General features: G+C 32.5%; 1 protein-coding gene across 1 annotated transcript; it reads right to left on the bottom strand.

Annotated features, from left to right (window-relative positions):
- Window positions 1-12,570: 12,570 nt before the first annotated feature.
- On the bottom strand, window positions 12,571-14,551 carry LOC145163569 (uncharacterized). The gene is made up of 4 exons (XM_079082399.1): window positions 14,181-14,551; window positions 13,388-13,928; window positions 12,846-13,312; window positions 12,571-12,763 (listed from the first exon to the last, which is right to left on the bottom strand). The coding sequence occupies exons 1-4, from the start codon at window positions 14,549-14,551 to the stop codon at window positions 12,571-12,573; spliced, it is 1,572 nt and encodes a 523-aa protein (XP_078938525.1).
- Between the last annotated feature and the right edge of the window lie 1,092 nt (window positions 14,552-15,643).

Genomic DNA, 15,643 nt, shown 5'->3' with positions numbered 1-15,643 from the left:
TCTTGGGTTCAATTGAATCCTTGATTTTGATTAAGAAGGTGTATTGTGGGCTTTCCCAGCCTCCATACTACCTATGAGGAATCTTGACATATCATGCTTCATGATTGATATAACCAATTTGGGATGAATGATAAGTTTCATATTGAATCCTAATGATAAACACACAAATATTCATTATGTTGAATTGCCTTGGTTAACCAATTCTCTCCAATATTTGAGCATCTCACCATCTTGCTTAATTGCAAGCTTTTTATTATTCAAGTCTTTTAGTTTTCAAGGAATCACAACACCCCCATTTTAGTGTAATTGTAGTTAGTTAGTTTATTTACACTAGTTCTATTGGATTGCATTGGTGATTGAATACAACCATTTCTCCGAGGATCGATACCCCTTTTACCATTATATTACGTTTTATTTGCAAACAAATTGTGTAATTTGCTTAGTGGACTTGACATCCCACCAGTAACCATTACCATCTATTTGAAGGGGTCACCGAGTTAATTTTTCCTAATCAACAGGTGTGATAGACATGTTCACATCCACATGGTTTATTATTATTATTATTATTATTATTATTATTATTATTATTACTATTATCATTATCATTATTATTATTATTATCAATAATGTTAAAATAGTTGATGATGAACATCTCTTTTTCTTGGATTTGAACTTCCGAAACACCCACATTAACAACTTTTCTTTCTTGTTGGTGATTGAAACATGGATCTAATCACCATCCTCTCATCTTATCGTCAATAATTTTGAAATATTTGTTTGTCGTTCTAATTAAGGACATCACCGTCTACCACTATCGACTATTATATTTTCTCCATTGATGATAATATTTATTTCTTGGATCTGAGCAATTGCGTTTGAAGATGTAACACATCTGCTTTTTAGATCTTAAGATCCGGGTTAGAAGATGTACAAATATTTCATTTCCATTTTCTTTATCTTTTCTTCAATTTCATTTTTGTTTCTTTGATTTGAAACAAGGAAGAAAATCAAAATGATAAATCATGTTTTCCATATCGTTTGTTCGATTTCGTTTCCGTTTTGGTTTAAAGTTGTTACAAATCTGGTTAAAACAAATGGTTTCCAGATCTCCACAGAGCTTCGATGAGTTTCAGATACGCATCCGTTGAAGTTGTAACAAATCTGGGTTTGTTGGTGTTCTTGAACCTTTCTTCGATAATCTTCTTGTTTCTTTGATTTGTTTTTTTTTTTTTGAAAATTTTCATTTGTAATTGGCCATCATCACCACTCGAAGGTTTTAAACTGTAGTTGATTTGTTAATCTTCGCGATCTGATGTTTTTCGATTTTGATTAGATGATGAATAACCCAAATTTGTTCAAATTTTCCATTGGTGTTCATCATCACAATCCATGTTCTTCATGAAACCTAATAATGAAATCTTGAGGACCAAATGAACGGTGTTGGCTGACTCAACAAACACATGGGTCACATTAAGCGTACACGTATAATCAAGTGTACATGTAGAATCTGACTTGGCTTAATATGTGTTGTAAAACTGGATATAATAGGTTAGAGGACCAAAATATTAGGTAAAAATAGAGTTTACGCCCCCTCAAAAGCAAAAAAAAAAAAGATAAGGTCTCGTTTGATAGTTGTTCTCTGGGAAAGTGTTATATAGGAAAGTGCTGTCTGGGAACGTTTTATGACTGAGAAATAAACCATGTTGTTTGATTGTACATTTGACTGACTGTGCTGAATGATGAAAAATTATGATACTACTCGGATGTTTTATATTGTGATGGATGAAGTTGCTGAATAATTATAAAAACATACAAATTGTCATACAAAATCAAAATTACATAATAATTATTTAAAATTTCAAATACAAATTGTCATACAAAATAATTATACACAAATCAATTAAATCCAAATTGAATATCGATTATGTTGTTTTTAGTTTATTGTTTTTCAACTTGATGTTACGTTATTATTCTTTCTAGTCATTTTAGTTTTTTTTTATAACCTAACGTGTGATTTTTTACCCAGTTTATATTTGATAGTGGTGGATGGATGAATTTTTTTTTAAAAATAAATTAGGATAGTGGTGGTGTTGTCCAAAAAATTAATCCAATAAAAATGAATTAAAAAAATTAACTAAAATAAATTAATAATCCAATAAAGTAATATTTATTAGTATATAAATATTATATATTATAAATAATATTTATTAATATATAATAATCTAGTAAAAAAAATAATAATCCAATAAAAAAAATTAAAAAAATTATTAAAAAAAATAATAATCCAAAAAAAAAGAATCGAGGTTTGGGGCACAATTGTCTTTTTGGCCTATTCAGTCAGAAAGATATGGTTTTATGGCTTTCTGAGGAAGACATATCTTACTGGGAAAAACCTATTTTTTTGTGCAAATCAAATAGTATTTCCGGTCCATTCAGCCAGAAAGATATGGTTTTGTGGCTTTATGGGAAAGACATATCTTACCGGGAAAGACCTATTTTTTGTGCAAATCAAATAGTCTTTCCGGTCCATTCAGCCAGAAAGATCTGTTTGGACCTAGAAAGATGTCTATCAAACGGGAGCTAAATGACATTTTAAAACAAATAACCAAAGTTCGTTGGGCTAATATGACATTTTCCATATAATATTTTATATACTAATATATAGGTCTTTATATAAAATTCACATTTTTATAACAATTTAAATCAACTTTTATGACATTTTTTTAGGAAAGAGGCACGCCTTATATTCTCTTATTATAAATTTTATGTCGTTAAACATATAATAGCTGTAGTAATGTGTATTTTGTGCCATTTAAATAAATATTATAGACAAGTGTTTAGGTTGATATCTATCATCTAAAGCCATGGGATATACTCCTCATGCCAAAGCGCGTGGGTTTCTTCCAGCTCAGCCAAAAGCACCACCACATAATAATATGCAGTACTCCTCATATAGGCCAAGATCATGGAAGAGAGAAAGAAGGGATGAGAGGAGAGACAGCACGCTCGTGGAAGGGCGATGGTGCAGACCACATAAGGTCATGGTCATGGCTCCAACTCAGCACGACGCCACCTCCGTGATGGCATGCACGGTCGTGCCCTCCTCCAACTTATCATCACGTCACTGTAGTGAATTGTATATCGTTTGACCTAACTATTTGTTTTGTCCATATTTCATTGAAGATTACCCCTAAACTTCTTAAATTTGATTTGAGTACACCTTATGATCTGTTATAAATGATTTATAGGTTTTGGATGATTTTTTGACATATTTTGTCCATATGGCGTACATGTGACTTATACCTAGCACTCCTAGTCGGTTATTATTATTTTTCCATATTCTGTGTTTTTGGTTGTTTTAGTTTACTTTAACATTTGTACTATTTTTAACCAGACTAATGAATCATTCCAATTTTGCATAAACAACATTCTTTCCTGGTTTTATAATTTAAAAATATTCCTAAGTTTGACCAACAAATTAGCATGTGAAGTTATTTTGAAAAGTATTGACTGTGTCCCCTTTTCATTATGTTTGACAAAAGAAAAGCGTGTGTGAACCATCCAAAAGGAGACATAATGAACTCAAAATCAACATCAATGGAAGCAACCGACTCTCGATGTATCAAGAGAATTCGCATGTCTTTTCTTTAATGTGATATGTTCCGATATTAGTACTAGTAATAGAGTCAGAAAATGTACCAAGGGTAGACAAAATTGACAAGCTTACTATGGATTCAGTTTGGAGGACCATTGGACCAAATTATTTATCTTATAATTTTATATTTTGATTTCCTTGCCATCGTGTGGTTGGTGTCGTATGGTCATATTGAACAAGTGTTATTTATCTATCTAAAATCAAATACTATGTTTATGAAAAAAAAAAGAACTCAACTTATAAAAAATTATGCACTTTGTTTCACTTAAAATAATATAATTCTACTTATAGATTTGTGTAATATTTGGGTGTTTTCTTACCAACCAATAATAATTGAATATAGTTAGAAGAATAATATGAATGTAGAAGCACCTTTGCATTATCTATATCAAAGATACCAACTACTAGAGGTGCACATTTGGCCGGTCAGTCAAACTTTTGTTGACTGAACCGGGCTTTTCGGAAATCAGGTCAGACCGGTCATGATTATGAGTCATGACTGGTCCTCAAATGGACATTTTCGAACTGGACTGAGCCCAAAACCAAACTTTTTTTGACTGGTTTGACCGGTTCAGGTCAGTTGAGGCATGACTATTTCTTGTTATTTTTTAGATGGAGTTTGATATGTAAGTTGATAAATATCTAAGTAAAACCATTCTAAATCCATAGCTCCAAAATAATCGCATTTTTATTTGTTATTGGAAAATCAAACATGGTGTCTTTATGAAGTATGAACAGTCCAACAAACAAGGAGTAACAGGAAGCATATAACCAACCCAGATCAAGAATCCACGGTAGGTGGCAAACTTTAAGTAAAAGACAAGAAATATGAACGCTGCTATGGATCAAATGCATTTTAATGCCAACATATTGTTGTCTTCTAACAGTGTTCTGAATTATAGATCGATAATGAAGAAGATTAATCAATTCTCTCGGCGTATGCATGATTCTAATGATGTTAATTGTTAAATACGATGTGCTCCAAAGTATGGATCCGGTAGACAAAAGCACAAAGAATATGCAAGCTCTTATAATATTGTTTACAAACTAATGTTTATAAGCCAATAATAATAATTATTATAAATATTGATGTTAATAAAATAAAATATGACCAGAAAGGAACGGACCCAAAAGGACCGGGCCAGAACAGGATCTCAGATCAAGCCACAACCGACAGGGCCGGTCCAAAAGTATATGGGGCCCGGGGCGAAAAGAAAAAAATGACTCTTCAAAGAAAAATATAATAAAGATTCTAAAAAATATTATTTATTCATCACTATATACGTGTTCAATTAGCAATAACAAGCAAGCCAAATTATTTATCTTTTGAGCTAATTTGCGTTTGAACCAACTTTAGGCCCTAAAAATCATTTAGGTAATATATATATATATATATATATATATATATATATATATATATATATATATATATATATATATATATATATATATATATACTACATAGTCTAGAAATTTTGGGCCCCCTAGAGACGTGGGCCCTGGGCGGTCGCCCAGGTTGTCCACCTTCTGGACTGGCCCTGACAACCGGTCCTAAACTAGTCTGACATGTTCATCATCGGACCAGTCCAGATTATCAAAGCTTTTTTGGACAAAAGTTGTACATATACCGCCCATCTTTAATTCATCCAAAGATATGAGATTTAAGATGATAATTCAAATCATTCAAACAAGCAATATATGTAGGGCGTGTTTGACAAAAGTAGCTGTTAGCTGGAAGCGGGTAGCGGTTAGCTGGTAGCGTGTAGCGGGTAGCTGGTAGCGGGAAGCTGTAGCTTTTATTTGTTATATGAATATTTGGCAAAAGTAGCTGGAAGCTTTTGAAATATATAAAATTACATAAAAGGACAATTGATTAAAAATAAATAAATATATAAATATATTTTTAAGGGTAATTATGGAAATTGATTTCAAAAGCTCAGTAGCGTTTTGTTAAACGCTACATGAAGTGGCTTTTAGAATTTGAGCGTTTTGTTTAAACTAAAAGCTAAATGCTCATATTGCCAAATGAAGCTTTTTGTTTAAACTAGAGCATTTTTTCAAAAGCTAAAAGCTAGAAGCTCCCAAACGCTTGCAAAAGCTCCGTGCCAAAACAAAAACTCGTATGAAAACCAATCCAAAAACAACCAAAAATTCAATAAAAAAAACGCTATAAATGTTCGAGGATTCGAGAAATCTTGTAAGCTAAATTTTTTTAGTACTTCTACATATTCCTTAATTTAATCTAATTAGTACCTTGACATATGTGCTAATACATTTATTTATTTTTCACAAATTTCAGAAATAATTTTAGACTTTATTTGATCAAAAAACAAAAAAAGCTAAATAGTTTAACATGAATATCAATCGGTTGTACTTCATAGTAATAGTTACTTTGTTTTATTTTTCTTATATTTTTTCATAAGTTATACTTATACCCATTTTCAACTTTATATCCGTAATGATATGGGATCATCTTCTAGATTTTATTTGTCACATTTTTGTTTTCTGAACTATCTAATTTTTTTTGTTCATCCTGAAATGTGTTTAATTTAAGAAAAATATCACTTTATAAATCTTTAATATTTGATCGTCCTATTTAATATCTTTTTAATCAACCCGTATAATACATAATTATGTAACCTAGTTTATATATATATATATATATATATATATATATATATATATATATATATATATATATATATATATATATATATATATATATATATATATATATATATATATATATAGTGAGGTTCAATAGAGAACCATAATTAACCAAGGAAACAAGGAACCAATCGTAAGCGTCAGAAATCATAACGATCAACGGCCAAGGAAATAGATGTACACTTTTACATTGGACGCACACACAGCGGATTATACCAAAAAATCCACCCTTTACAAAAAAAACCCACAACTTTTTTTCGTTTAAAATTTTTTTTAGGCCATGTTTTTTATCGAAAAAAAAACCGAATATACCGTTGTTAATGATTTTTCGTCCTCTTTCCATAGAGATCCATGATGATATATAAAAAACGAACTTTTTTTTTCCGAAAAAAACTCACTTCATTTTCTTTAATGAAAAAAGTTAAGGTCTATTTTTTTTATAGAAAAAAAATTAATAAATATATCAAAATTCATATTTTTTGTACTTTTTAAACATAGATTCATATTCATGTTAAAAAAAATGATATTTCAGTTCAGATTCACATTGTGAACCTGTTCAGATTCATATTGTAAACCTGTTCAGATTCACATTGTGAACCTACTCAAATTTACAGTGTGCATAATAATAGGCAGAATTTCGTATATACCCTTGCTAAACATCTAAATATCATATTTACCCGGCCTAAATTTTAAATATCATATTTGCCATTTTTAATGTTTTTTAATATCATATATACCCAAATCTATTTTTTTCATAATTTTTATTGATTTATAATCTTTTTTACCCTTTTAAAATCATTAACACTAAAAACAAAAGTCAAATGGACAATATTGGCCTTAGTTCTAAATTGCAATGTAACAGGTCACATGTTTGAAGTTAATTACGATCGCAAGATTTCTTCCTTAATCACAACAGCCTGGCTTCTTTCCTATCTCAACCTCTTACGTGCAGCCTCTTATTCCCTCCTGTTCTCGCTCACAAGCAATACACATCATGTAATTGATTTCAACCTTATTTAAACTCCAATCTTTATGTAATCCTACACATTCTACGTACATCAAATCCACAAGTGGTTTAGAAATTTATGAATGACTACAAAGTAAAGCTTTATAATTTTAAGGTGCAAGTGTAAAAGTATTAGATCATGAAATCAAACGCTATTTAAGAAGTTTCATTCATTTGGTTTTAACATTTTGTAAAAATATTCCAAACCATCTGATTCAATCCAAGTAAGAACATGAGAGTAGAACAAACCATGAACAACACAGGAACTGAAAATCCAACCTTCCAACCATACCCATCTTGAATGTAAACCACTACTGTAAAAGCAACAGCTGTCGAGAATGCTCCAGAAGCATAATACCAATTAAAGTAGCTGTCAATGTTGACTAGGGTTGGATGATTTTTGAGTTTGTCTGCAACAACATCCAATCGAGAGTAGACCAAAAGATGAAAAGAGTAAAGCGAGTTGGGTTGGTGTTGCAGGGCTGCAAATGGTGTTAAATTCATCGCATCAATCTGTAGCTCGCTACTCTCTCGAATGCTTCATTCACTGATCCAAAACCAAAATCAAAACCTTAATTGATACGACTGAGATTCATTCATACTCAAACCAAAAAAATGGTGGATCGATTAGCTTTTTTTCCTTCCAAGGACGATTGACGTTTTACCATCGACATCGATTCAAAGATGATTAACTAGTAAGTTGAATTTGGGACGACATGGAGAGAATTAGAACGTGACAGAGACGATAAAGATATCTAGAATGCGAAATTGCGAAAGCAACGTAGGATCCATTGTTGTTTGTCTCTTGCGACTGGCAAATACATCCTTCTAATCGACGTACCCTTTATGCGACTAAGAAATGCCGTCAGCAAAAAAAGAAGCCGCGGGACGCCGACGATGGTGAGGAGACAAATGCGATCGTGAGGAACTCGGCGACGGCTTGAGGATGAAGCCGAGAGTAAAACCTCGTCTGAATTAAATGAAACCTGTGTTTGTGTTTGTAAAGGAAGGGCAATATTGTCCATTTGGTTTTTGTTTTTAGTTTTAATGATTTTAAAATGGTAAAAAAATTATAAATTAATAAAAATTATCAAAAACATAGATTTGGATATATATGATATTAAAAAACATTAAGAATGGCAAATATGATATTTAAAGTTTAGGCCGGATAAATACGATATTTTGATGTTTAACAAGGGTATATACAAAATTCTGCATACATATATATATATATATATATCAAAGTTCAAAGAAACTATAAAAAGGTTAGAAACGGTTAGAACCAAACAATTCACAATATTAAACTATGAATATTATAACATGGTTCACTTATTAAAATGTAAACATTGTTACATATTATTCTAAGATAAAATAGATAAACTCAAAATACCAATAGCATTTTCTAAATTAATCATATTAAAAAAATAAAAAAATGATATAAAAAACATCAAAATAAATAGTTTTAAGATAATATCAATATCAATAATACTAAAAACAGTCATCAATAGCTAAATTAATATGAATTTTATATGTTTAATACATATTATATGTTCAGGGTCATTTGTATGTCCCTATGTATACATGTTAGGTGTCGATCATCTCTTTTACCATTTGATTATCACTTATATGTTACTTTATTCGCTTTGTCATTCTAGACCCTATGGCTGGAGGAGTGGGCTCAACACCATCCCTCGACTCGACACATCCGACTTACTTCGGCATATACCGGCCTATGAACTTAGCATGCCAAGAAAACAGCCCCTCATCGGTAAAATATTACCGAGTCAAAGATTGAAAGTGAAAAAAAAAATGATATCAAATATTTTAAAGATTATTAAGATACTGTTTGTACTTTGTATGGATGGTCTAAGATTGAAAGTAAAAAAGAAAATCTAAATTCAAATATAAAATAAAATATAGAGTAGCACTTTTAAACGTTGCTAGCTAATGTGAAATACAATAATGCGATTGTGAAATATTTATGGATAAAAAAACTGTGAAATATTCAAGGATTGCAATATATCTGAGAACTCTGAAGTTAATAAGTAATTCGAAATATGTCCTAATGTCCCTATAATCAAAATATATACAACATCCATCGTGTTGAAATTCGTGGTTATTTTGTATTATAAAGAAAAAAAAGTTGATTATTCTGTAAAAATCACACCAAATATGATATTATTTGATTTTTTTTCTTAAATATATTAAAGATCGGTTTAAACAAAATATGAGGATATGGATGGATATGATTGTGGACATGAGGTATGCAAATGCATACGAATATGCATGAGGAACCCAAGTGGGGATTTATGTTATTCATAAACCATGATTTAGATGCGGGTTGGAATGTTCCTCTTTCCACTATGGCATGCTTAGGGAATCATGTGATTTATGTCCATGGGCCATCGCCATCGCATTGCATCATGATGATGCACATAATGATGTCTCTCATTTATAACTAATTGCTTCACCTTCATTGATTCTTGCTAAGGTGACATGCCCATAATTTCAAATTAAGTTTTAGTTAATTTAGCAAAATGAAGAAAATATCCATTAAGCTCAGCATTGTACTTATCTTGTTGATAACGACATGATAACATTTACCGAACTTTAAATATCATGTCTTCACGTCACTTCACTTCGCTTGAGTTTTAACAGGATGTCATAATCTTGTTAAATAAATTAGTAAAAGGATTAGTTAATAAATATGGGTAGTTTTGTCATTTTAATTTTACATAAATCTAAAAATACGTTTTCTACCGCCTGATAGGTAGGGAAAAAGGAAAAAAGAAAGTTTTTTTTGTCTAGTTTATCGGGATCCAGTACGAGCTATTTATACGAGTTTTACTGAATATCTGGAGTTGGAAAAAGAAAAATTACGTAAAAAGAAAAAAAACACGAGGAAAAACTATATAAAAATTTATAATTGTTGATAATGAGCACAGATCGTAAACGCCCTTTAAAAGGCTTTAACGTTAAAAGAAAGAAATAACAAAATATAGTATAATATCTTTAGGTTTGTTTTAATTGTTATTATTATGTAATTTTCAATTTTTGTTAGTTTAATTTAATGAAAAAGTTTGAATTTTATTAATTTTTGTATATCTTTATAAATAGTTTAAATTTCTTATATATGAATTAAAAAAATAAAGAAGAGAAGAATGATCATAAGTCAAAGGGGAAGTGAAAGATAGAAAGTGACGAAAAAAAAGGAAAACTGTAATAAAGTCTCTATGTATTGCTCGTATAATCGATTTAGCCCCTATATATTTATTTTTTGCAATTTAGTCCTAAATACCGGTAAACGTAATCAAAACGGGATATTTAATGGGTTAGCCGGTATCTAACTGATGTGGTAGCTTACGTGGAAGTCATCATGTTAAATAACATCCTACGTGCCATTTAAGAGGGCTAAATCAATGAATCGAGCTCTTCTTCTTCATTCGACAGTCAAAGAAGCGAACGATTAGGGCAAATTGGAAACAGGAAATCGATGTCGAGTTCGTCAAGCACCAACATCAGAATGTGCTATTGTGGAAATATGGCTGGAATGTGGACATCATGGTCTCGAAAGAATCCAGGTCGGAGGTTTTTTGGTTGCCCAAATTACATGGTATATAATCTTCAAATCTCACTCAGATTCTTCTATTTCACTAAATTACCATTCTTCTATGTTAAAAACATGCATCTTTCTATGTTATGTAGGATGAAGAGAAGGACTGTGAGTATTTTCGTTGGATTGACCCACCAATGTTGAATAAGTGGTATAAAGAAAGAATGTATGAATTAGGAGCTGTTGCTAATGGGGGTGTAGTTATTCCTTTAAATAACCCTGTTAATGAAGGTGAAATACCTGTTGATGGCCCTATTGCCCCTGTGAATGTCGATGTCCCTATTGCCCCTGTGAATGCTCTTGAACTTGATAATCAAATTGCAATGCGTGAGAATACACATGTGCCTGGTAATGAATTTGGATTCTGCAAGTGGATGATGGTTTGTTTCGTTTGTTTCATTGTAGGGATGATGTATGGTTAGTTTAGTGTAAGTTGTAGGGTATTATGGTATGGTAGGGATGATGTAATCTTTTGGCTTGTTATCATGATATAATGGATAAATGTTCTTGTGGATCATGTAATGTTTTGGTTAATGAAATGGAAATATGTTATTATGGTTTGCATAAATGGTGTACACTTGACAAATATAACCATGAAATATGCACACTTGTCAACTATAATAATTAAGCAACAAACTTCAATATGTCATTACCAACCATGTTAAGGGCATTCACAATGTTTCAATGTGTTTACAAAAGATGTACAAAATATGGCTATTAGTAATTTAAGGGCATTCACAAAAGATGTACAAAAGTAGCATTCACAAAAGATGCACAAAAGTAGCATTCACAAAAGATGTACCAAAATACCCTTACTACCCTTAACACCCTAATCCAACTCCAATGCTGAATTTGCAGAAGTCCTAACACATCCCATCTTCTTCACTCTCTGGTTGTGTCTCAGGGATAATTTCTTCAGCCCCATCTTGTGTCTCAGTCTGAGGTGGATACTCCTCTTCCTGTAAAACATCAAGCAATTAATAACATAAATGAATGTTAACATTAAGGTAATATAGAGGGTTTACCATAGACATAGGAAGAACTTGTTCAATAGTGTCACTGTAATCATTGAGCTGTTTCATATGTGAATCTGTCAGACTAAGTGTATTTTTAATTTCTTCAATTGAATACCCTGATAGTTTCAAATCTTGCATTGCCTTCCATAAATGGACTAAATATTTTTCAGGAATAGTGTCATCCTCATTTTCAACTCCACCACCTTCAACTTCAGCCACTCCACCACCTTCAATTCCAACAGATGTCTTACTGCCCCTACCACCTCTTTTACTACCCCTACCACCTCTTTTACTACCTTTACCACCTCTGTTACCCTTTGCACCACCTGTGTTACCCACTGCACCACCTCTCTTACCCCCTGTACCACCTCTACTACCCCTTACACCACCTCTACTACCTCTGACACCACCTCTTACACCACCTCTAGTCCAATGACTGATATCAGGATCCAATCTTGGTCTACCCATTTTTTTCTTGGGTTTGGGTTCTGGTGTGACCTTGGGATTCTTACAGGATGCCTTGTTATGACCCCTTTGAAGACAGTTTTTGCATTGGATTGTCCTTCCTATTCCAGTAACCTTCATCTTATTTTGGGAGTATTTATCTTGAGATTCATGACTCACTTATGAATTGAACAAGATCTTGTACAGTGAATAATATTGCACACTGTGCATGTACACATGGAATTCCTGAGATATCCCAAAGCCTACAGCTGCACACTTTGCTTTGTAAGTCAACCATGTACCCTTCTAATCCATTCCTGGCTTCAAAAATAAATGGTCCACTTGGATTCACATTCCAATTCCTACAATGACATTACTAAATGAAATCAGAACAATGAAATTAGAATAATGATGATAAGGAACAATAAAAATGATAAGACAAACCTCAAATCCTCTCCAAACTTGTTCATTTTCTTGATAGCAGCTGGACAAACCACTGATTCCCACTTTTCTGCCTTTTGTAACATATGGTAGAACCTATCCATCATGTATAATCTAATTTCTTCAAACATTGCTAGAAGGGGTTTCTTTCTAGCATCCAGTATGATGGCGTTGAAGCACTCTGCAATGCCATTTTCAACTGCCTCACATGCTACATCAGTCCTAAAAAATGCCCTGCACCATGTCTGAGGATGTATTGCAAGCAAATGTTCATAAGCATTGGGATTAACCTCTTTTATATCATCCATTTTCCTCAGAAATTTACTCTCTACAGTTGAAAAGGAAGCTGCCCAGAACATATTCTTGAACTCCACTCCAGAATAGGTCTTCCTAAAGTTAGCATATATGTGTCTTGCACACTGTCTATGCTCCACATTTGGTAGTACTTCCTTGGTTGCTTCAAGCAATCCCTACAATGTAATGAATACATAAACATATAAGATGATGGTAAGGAAAAATCATAAATATGCTAAGAAATTACAAACCTTATGTTGATCAGAAATTACAGTAAACCCTCCTCCATCTAGCAGATTAAGATCCTCTGTGAGCAGTTCCAGAAACCATTTCCAATTAGCTTTGTTTTCATTGTCAACAACTGCCCAAGCAATTGGATAAACTTGGTTGTTTGCATCCATCCCTATTGTTGTGAGTAATTCTCCTTTACATGTCCCTTTCAAGAAAGATCCATCTAGACCAATTACCCTACGACGCCCTATTTTCCAACCTTCCTTGATTGCTTTAAAACACAAATACATCCTGTGAAAGTATGTTGTTTGATCTGGATTTACAATGACGCCCACTTGGACAGTGCTACCAGGATTTGACCTTAGTAACTCATGACAATAGTCCCACACCCTAGCATAATGTTCTGTGAGTTTACCATCTATAATGGTCATTGCTCTACACCTTGTTCTATAAGCCTTAGACCAAGACACACCACAATGAAATTTGGTCCTAATTATTGATTGCATCTCCTTACACTTCAAGTTAGGTTTCAACTCCTTCAAAAAGTGTCTTGCTAGCCATCTGGGATACAGTAAATTTGAAATATTGAAATTTCTAACACATTTGTGCTCATCGACTAAGGTTTTAATCTGAAAAGACTTTTCTTGAGTCATCCAGGAAGCATGAACTCTGAATGGACAGGGTTGAGACTTCATCTTAGAACCACATTTGGCAGTTAATCTCACAGCGTCACACTTCGCAAATTTAATGTTATACCCTGACTTAATAGCATAATTAGTGAGACATTGTTGCAACTGATGTGGTGATTAATACCTTTCACCAAGAAGGGGCTTCATCTTATTCCACTTAACTGATGGGTCATGAATGGGGAAGCCTGCACCAACTGCATCTCCCAAATCAAGATCATTAGCCCCTGCTGTGTCATCGATTTCCTCTTCTGAACCAAACCCTTCTTCATCTTCATCAACTAAGTCATTGTCTTCATCGGCTTCATTATCTTCATAATCGGAACTGAAGTTAAGGAAAGCATCCTTGCATCTCTCTTTACCATGTGTCTTGAAACCATCTTCTTCCATTTCCACATCTATGTGCTCAGTATCGAGCACCTCCTCATCATCTTCGTATTCTTCAGAGTCGTATTCTTCAGATGACTCATGGTGAACTTCCTCTGATTCGACAGCCATTGGGTTTTACCTTCGTTTCTCTCAGTAAAACCCTACTTCCTTCGTGTTTCACTCTGTAAAAACCCTAACTTTTTCTCTCAATTGATTTACCAGACGTCGAATGCAGTGGAAATGGAAGGGTAAAACTCTCTTGTACACGTAAGGTGCCACATGCGCATAGTACCGGTGGGATACCGGCTAACCCATTAAATATCCCGTTTTGATTACGTTTACCGGTATTTAGGACTAAATTGCAAATATATATATATATATATATATATATATATATATATATATATATATATATATATATATATATATATATATATATATATATATATATATATATAAGGGCTAAATCGATTATACGGGCAATACATAGGGACTTTATTGCAGTTTTCCCAAAAAAAAATGCAGGGTATGAAAAAGTGAGCTCAACGTCCCATAGCCTTATAAAAAATCAAAACTACTGAACAAAAAATTATTTCAAACAACTTATGCACAGAGTAGGCATTATATACCATATAACAAAAACTCACAAAAAAAAGTTTTTGGACTACTTCCTACGTATGCTTTTTCAAACTTGTTATTCATATGAGGATTTTGGAAGGCGAAGGAGGGAGCAAACCAATCAATCTGAAAAGAGTTTTAGAAAATTTAAGATTTTTGAACTCAATGGTTATTTTATTTTTTTAATATTTGGTTGTTTCAGTAATATGTAACCGTCACTTATAACCAGACTCTTGATCTGTTGGAGCTCAAGATCCTATGATTGGTCGTAACCGGTCATGATTTTCTTAACCAAGTTTTTTTAAGGGTGCCTACGACCAAACTCCATAATATTTGTGCACCTGTGATCCTAGTCTCGATTTCAGCCAAGTAAAAAACGTATAAGTTTTATTTATTTATTTTCACCAAAACTTTGTTTAACTTGAAACCAAAATACAATTGGATCCGGTTGTGTGATCCTACCACATCAAGCTATATTTAATCCTTGATCTTCTTAAGCTTTTTCCATGTCTTTTGCATTCATATCTATACACCTCATAGGAAGTCACTTATCATTGCAAATCTTAATTGTTTTATTTTACTAAAATTTTGGTAATCCTTGGT

The sequence above is a fragment of the Lactuca virosa genome, chromosome 3 (assembly GCF_052849685.1).
Source record: "Lactuca virosa cultivar CGN04683 chromosome 3, Lactuca_virosa_CGN04683_v6, whole genome shotgun sequence".
NCBI lineage: Eukaryota > Viridiplantae > Streptophyta > Magnoliopsida > Asterales > Asteraceae > Lactuca > Lactuca virosa.
The sequence above is the reverse complement of the archived record's forward strand: the minus strand, read 5'-3'. Positions and strand labels throughout refer to the sequence as shown.

What these genes read in the sequence shown, in the direction of transcription:
- LOC145163569 (XM_079082399.1), bottom strand. Translation starts at nt 14,551, where the DNA reads ATGGCTGTCGAATCAGAGGAAGTTCACCATGAGTCATCTGAAGAATAC. An exon ending in AAGCCCCTTCTTGGTGAAAG is followed by an intron (nt 13,929 to 14,180) that starts GTATTAATCACC and finishes ACTGTATCCCAG; the next exon opens with ATGGCTAGCAAGACACTTTT. An exon ending in AAGTTTGGAGAGGATTTGAG is followed by an intron (nt 12,764 to 12,845) that starts GTTTGTCTTATC and finishes ATGTCATTGTAG; the next exon opens with GAATTGGAATGTGAATCCAA.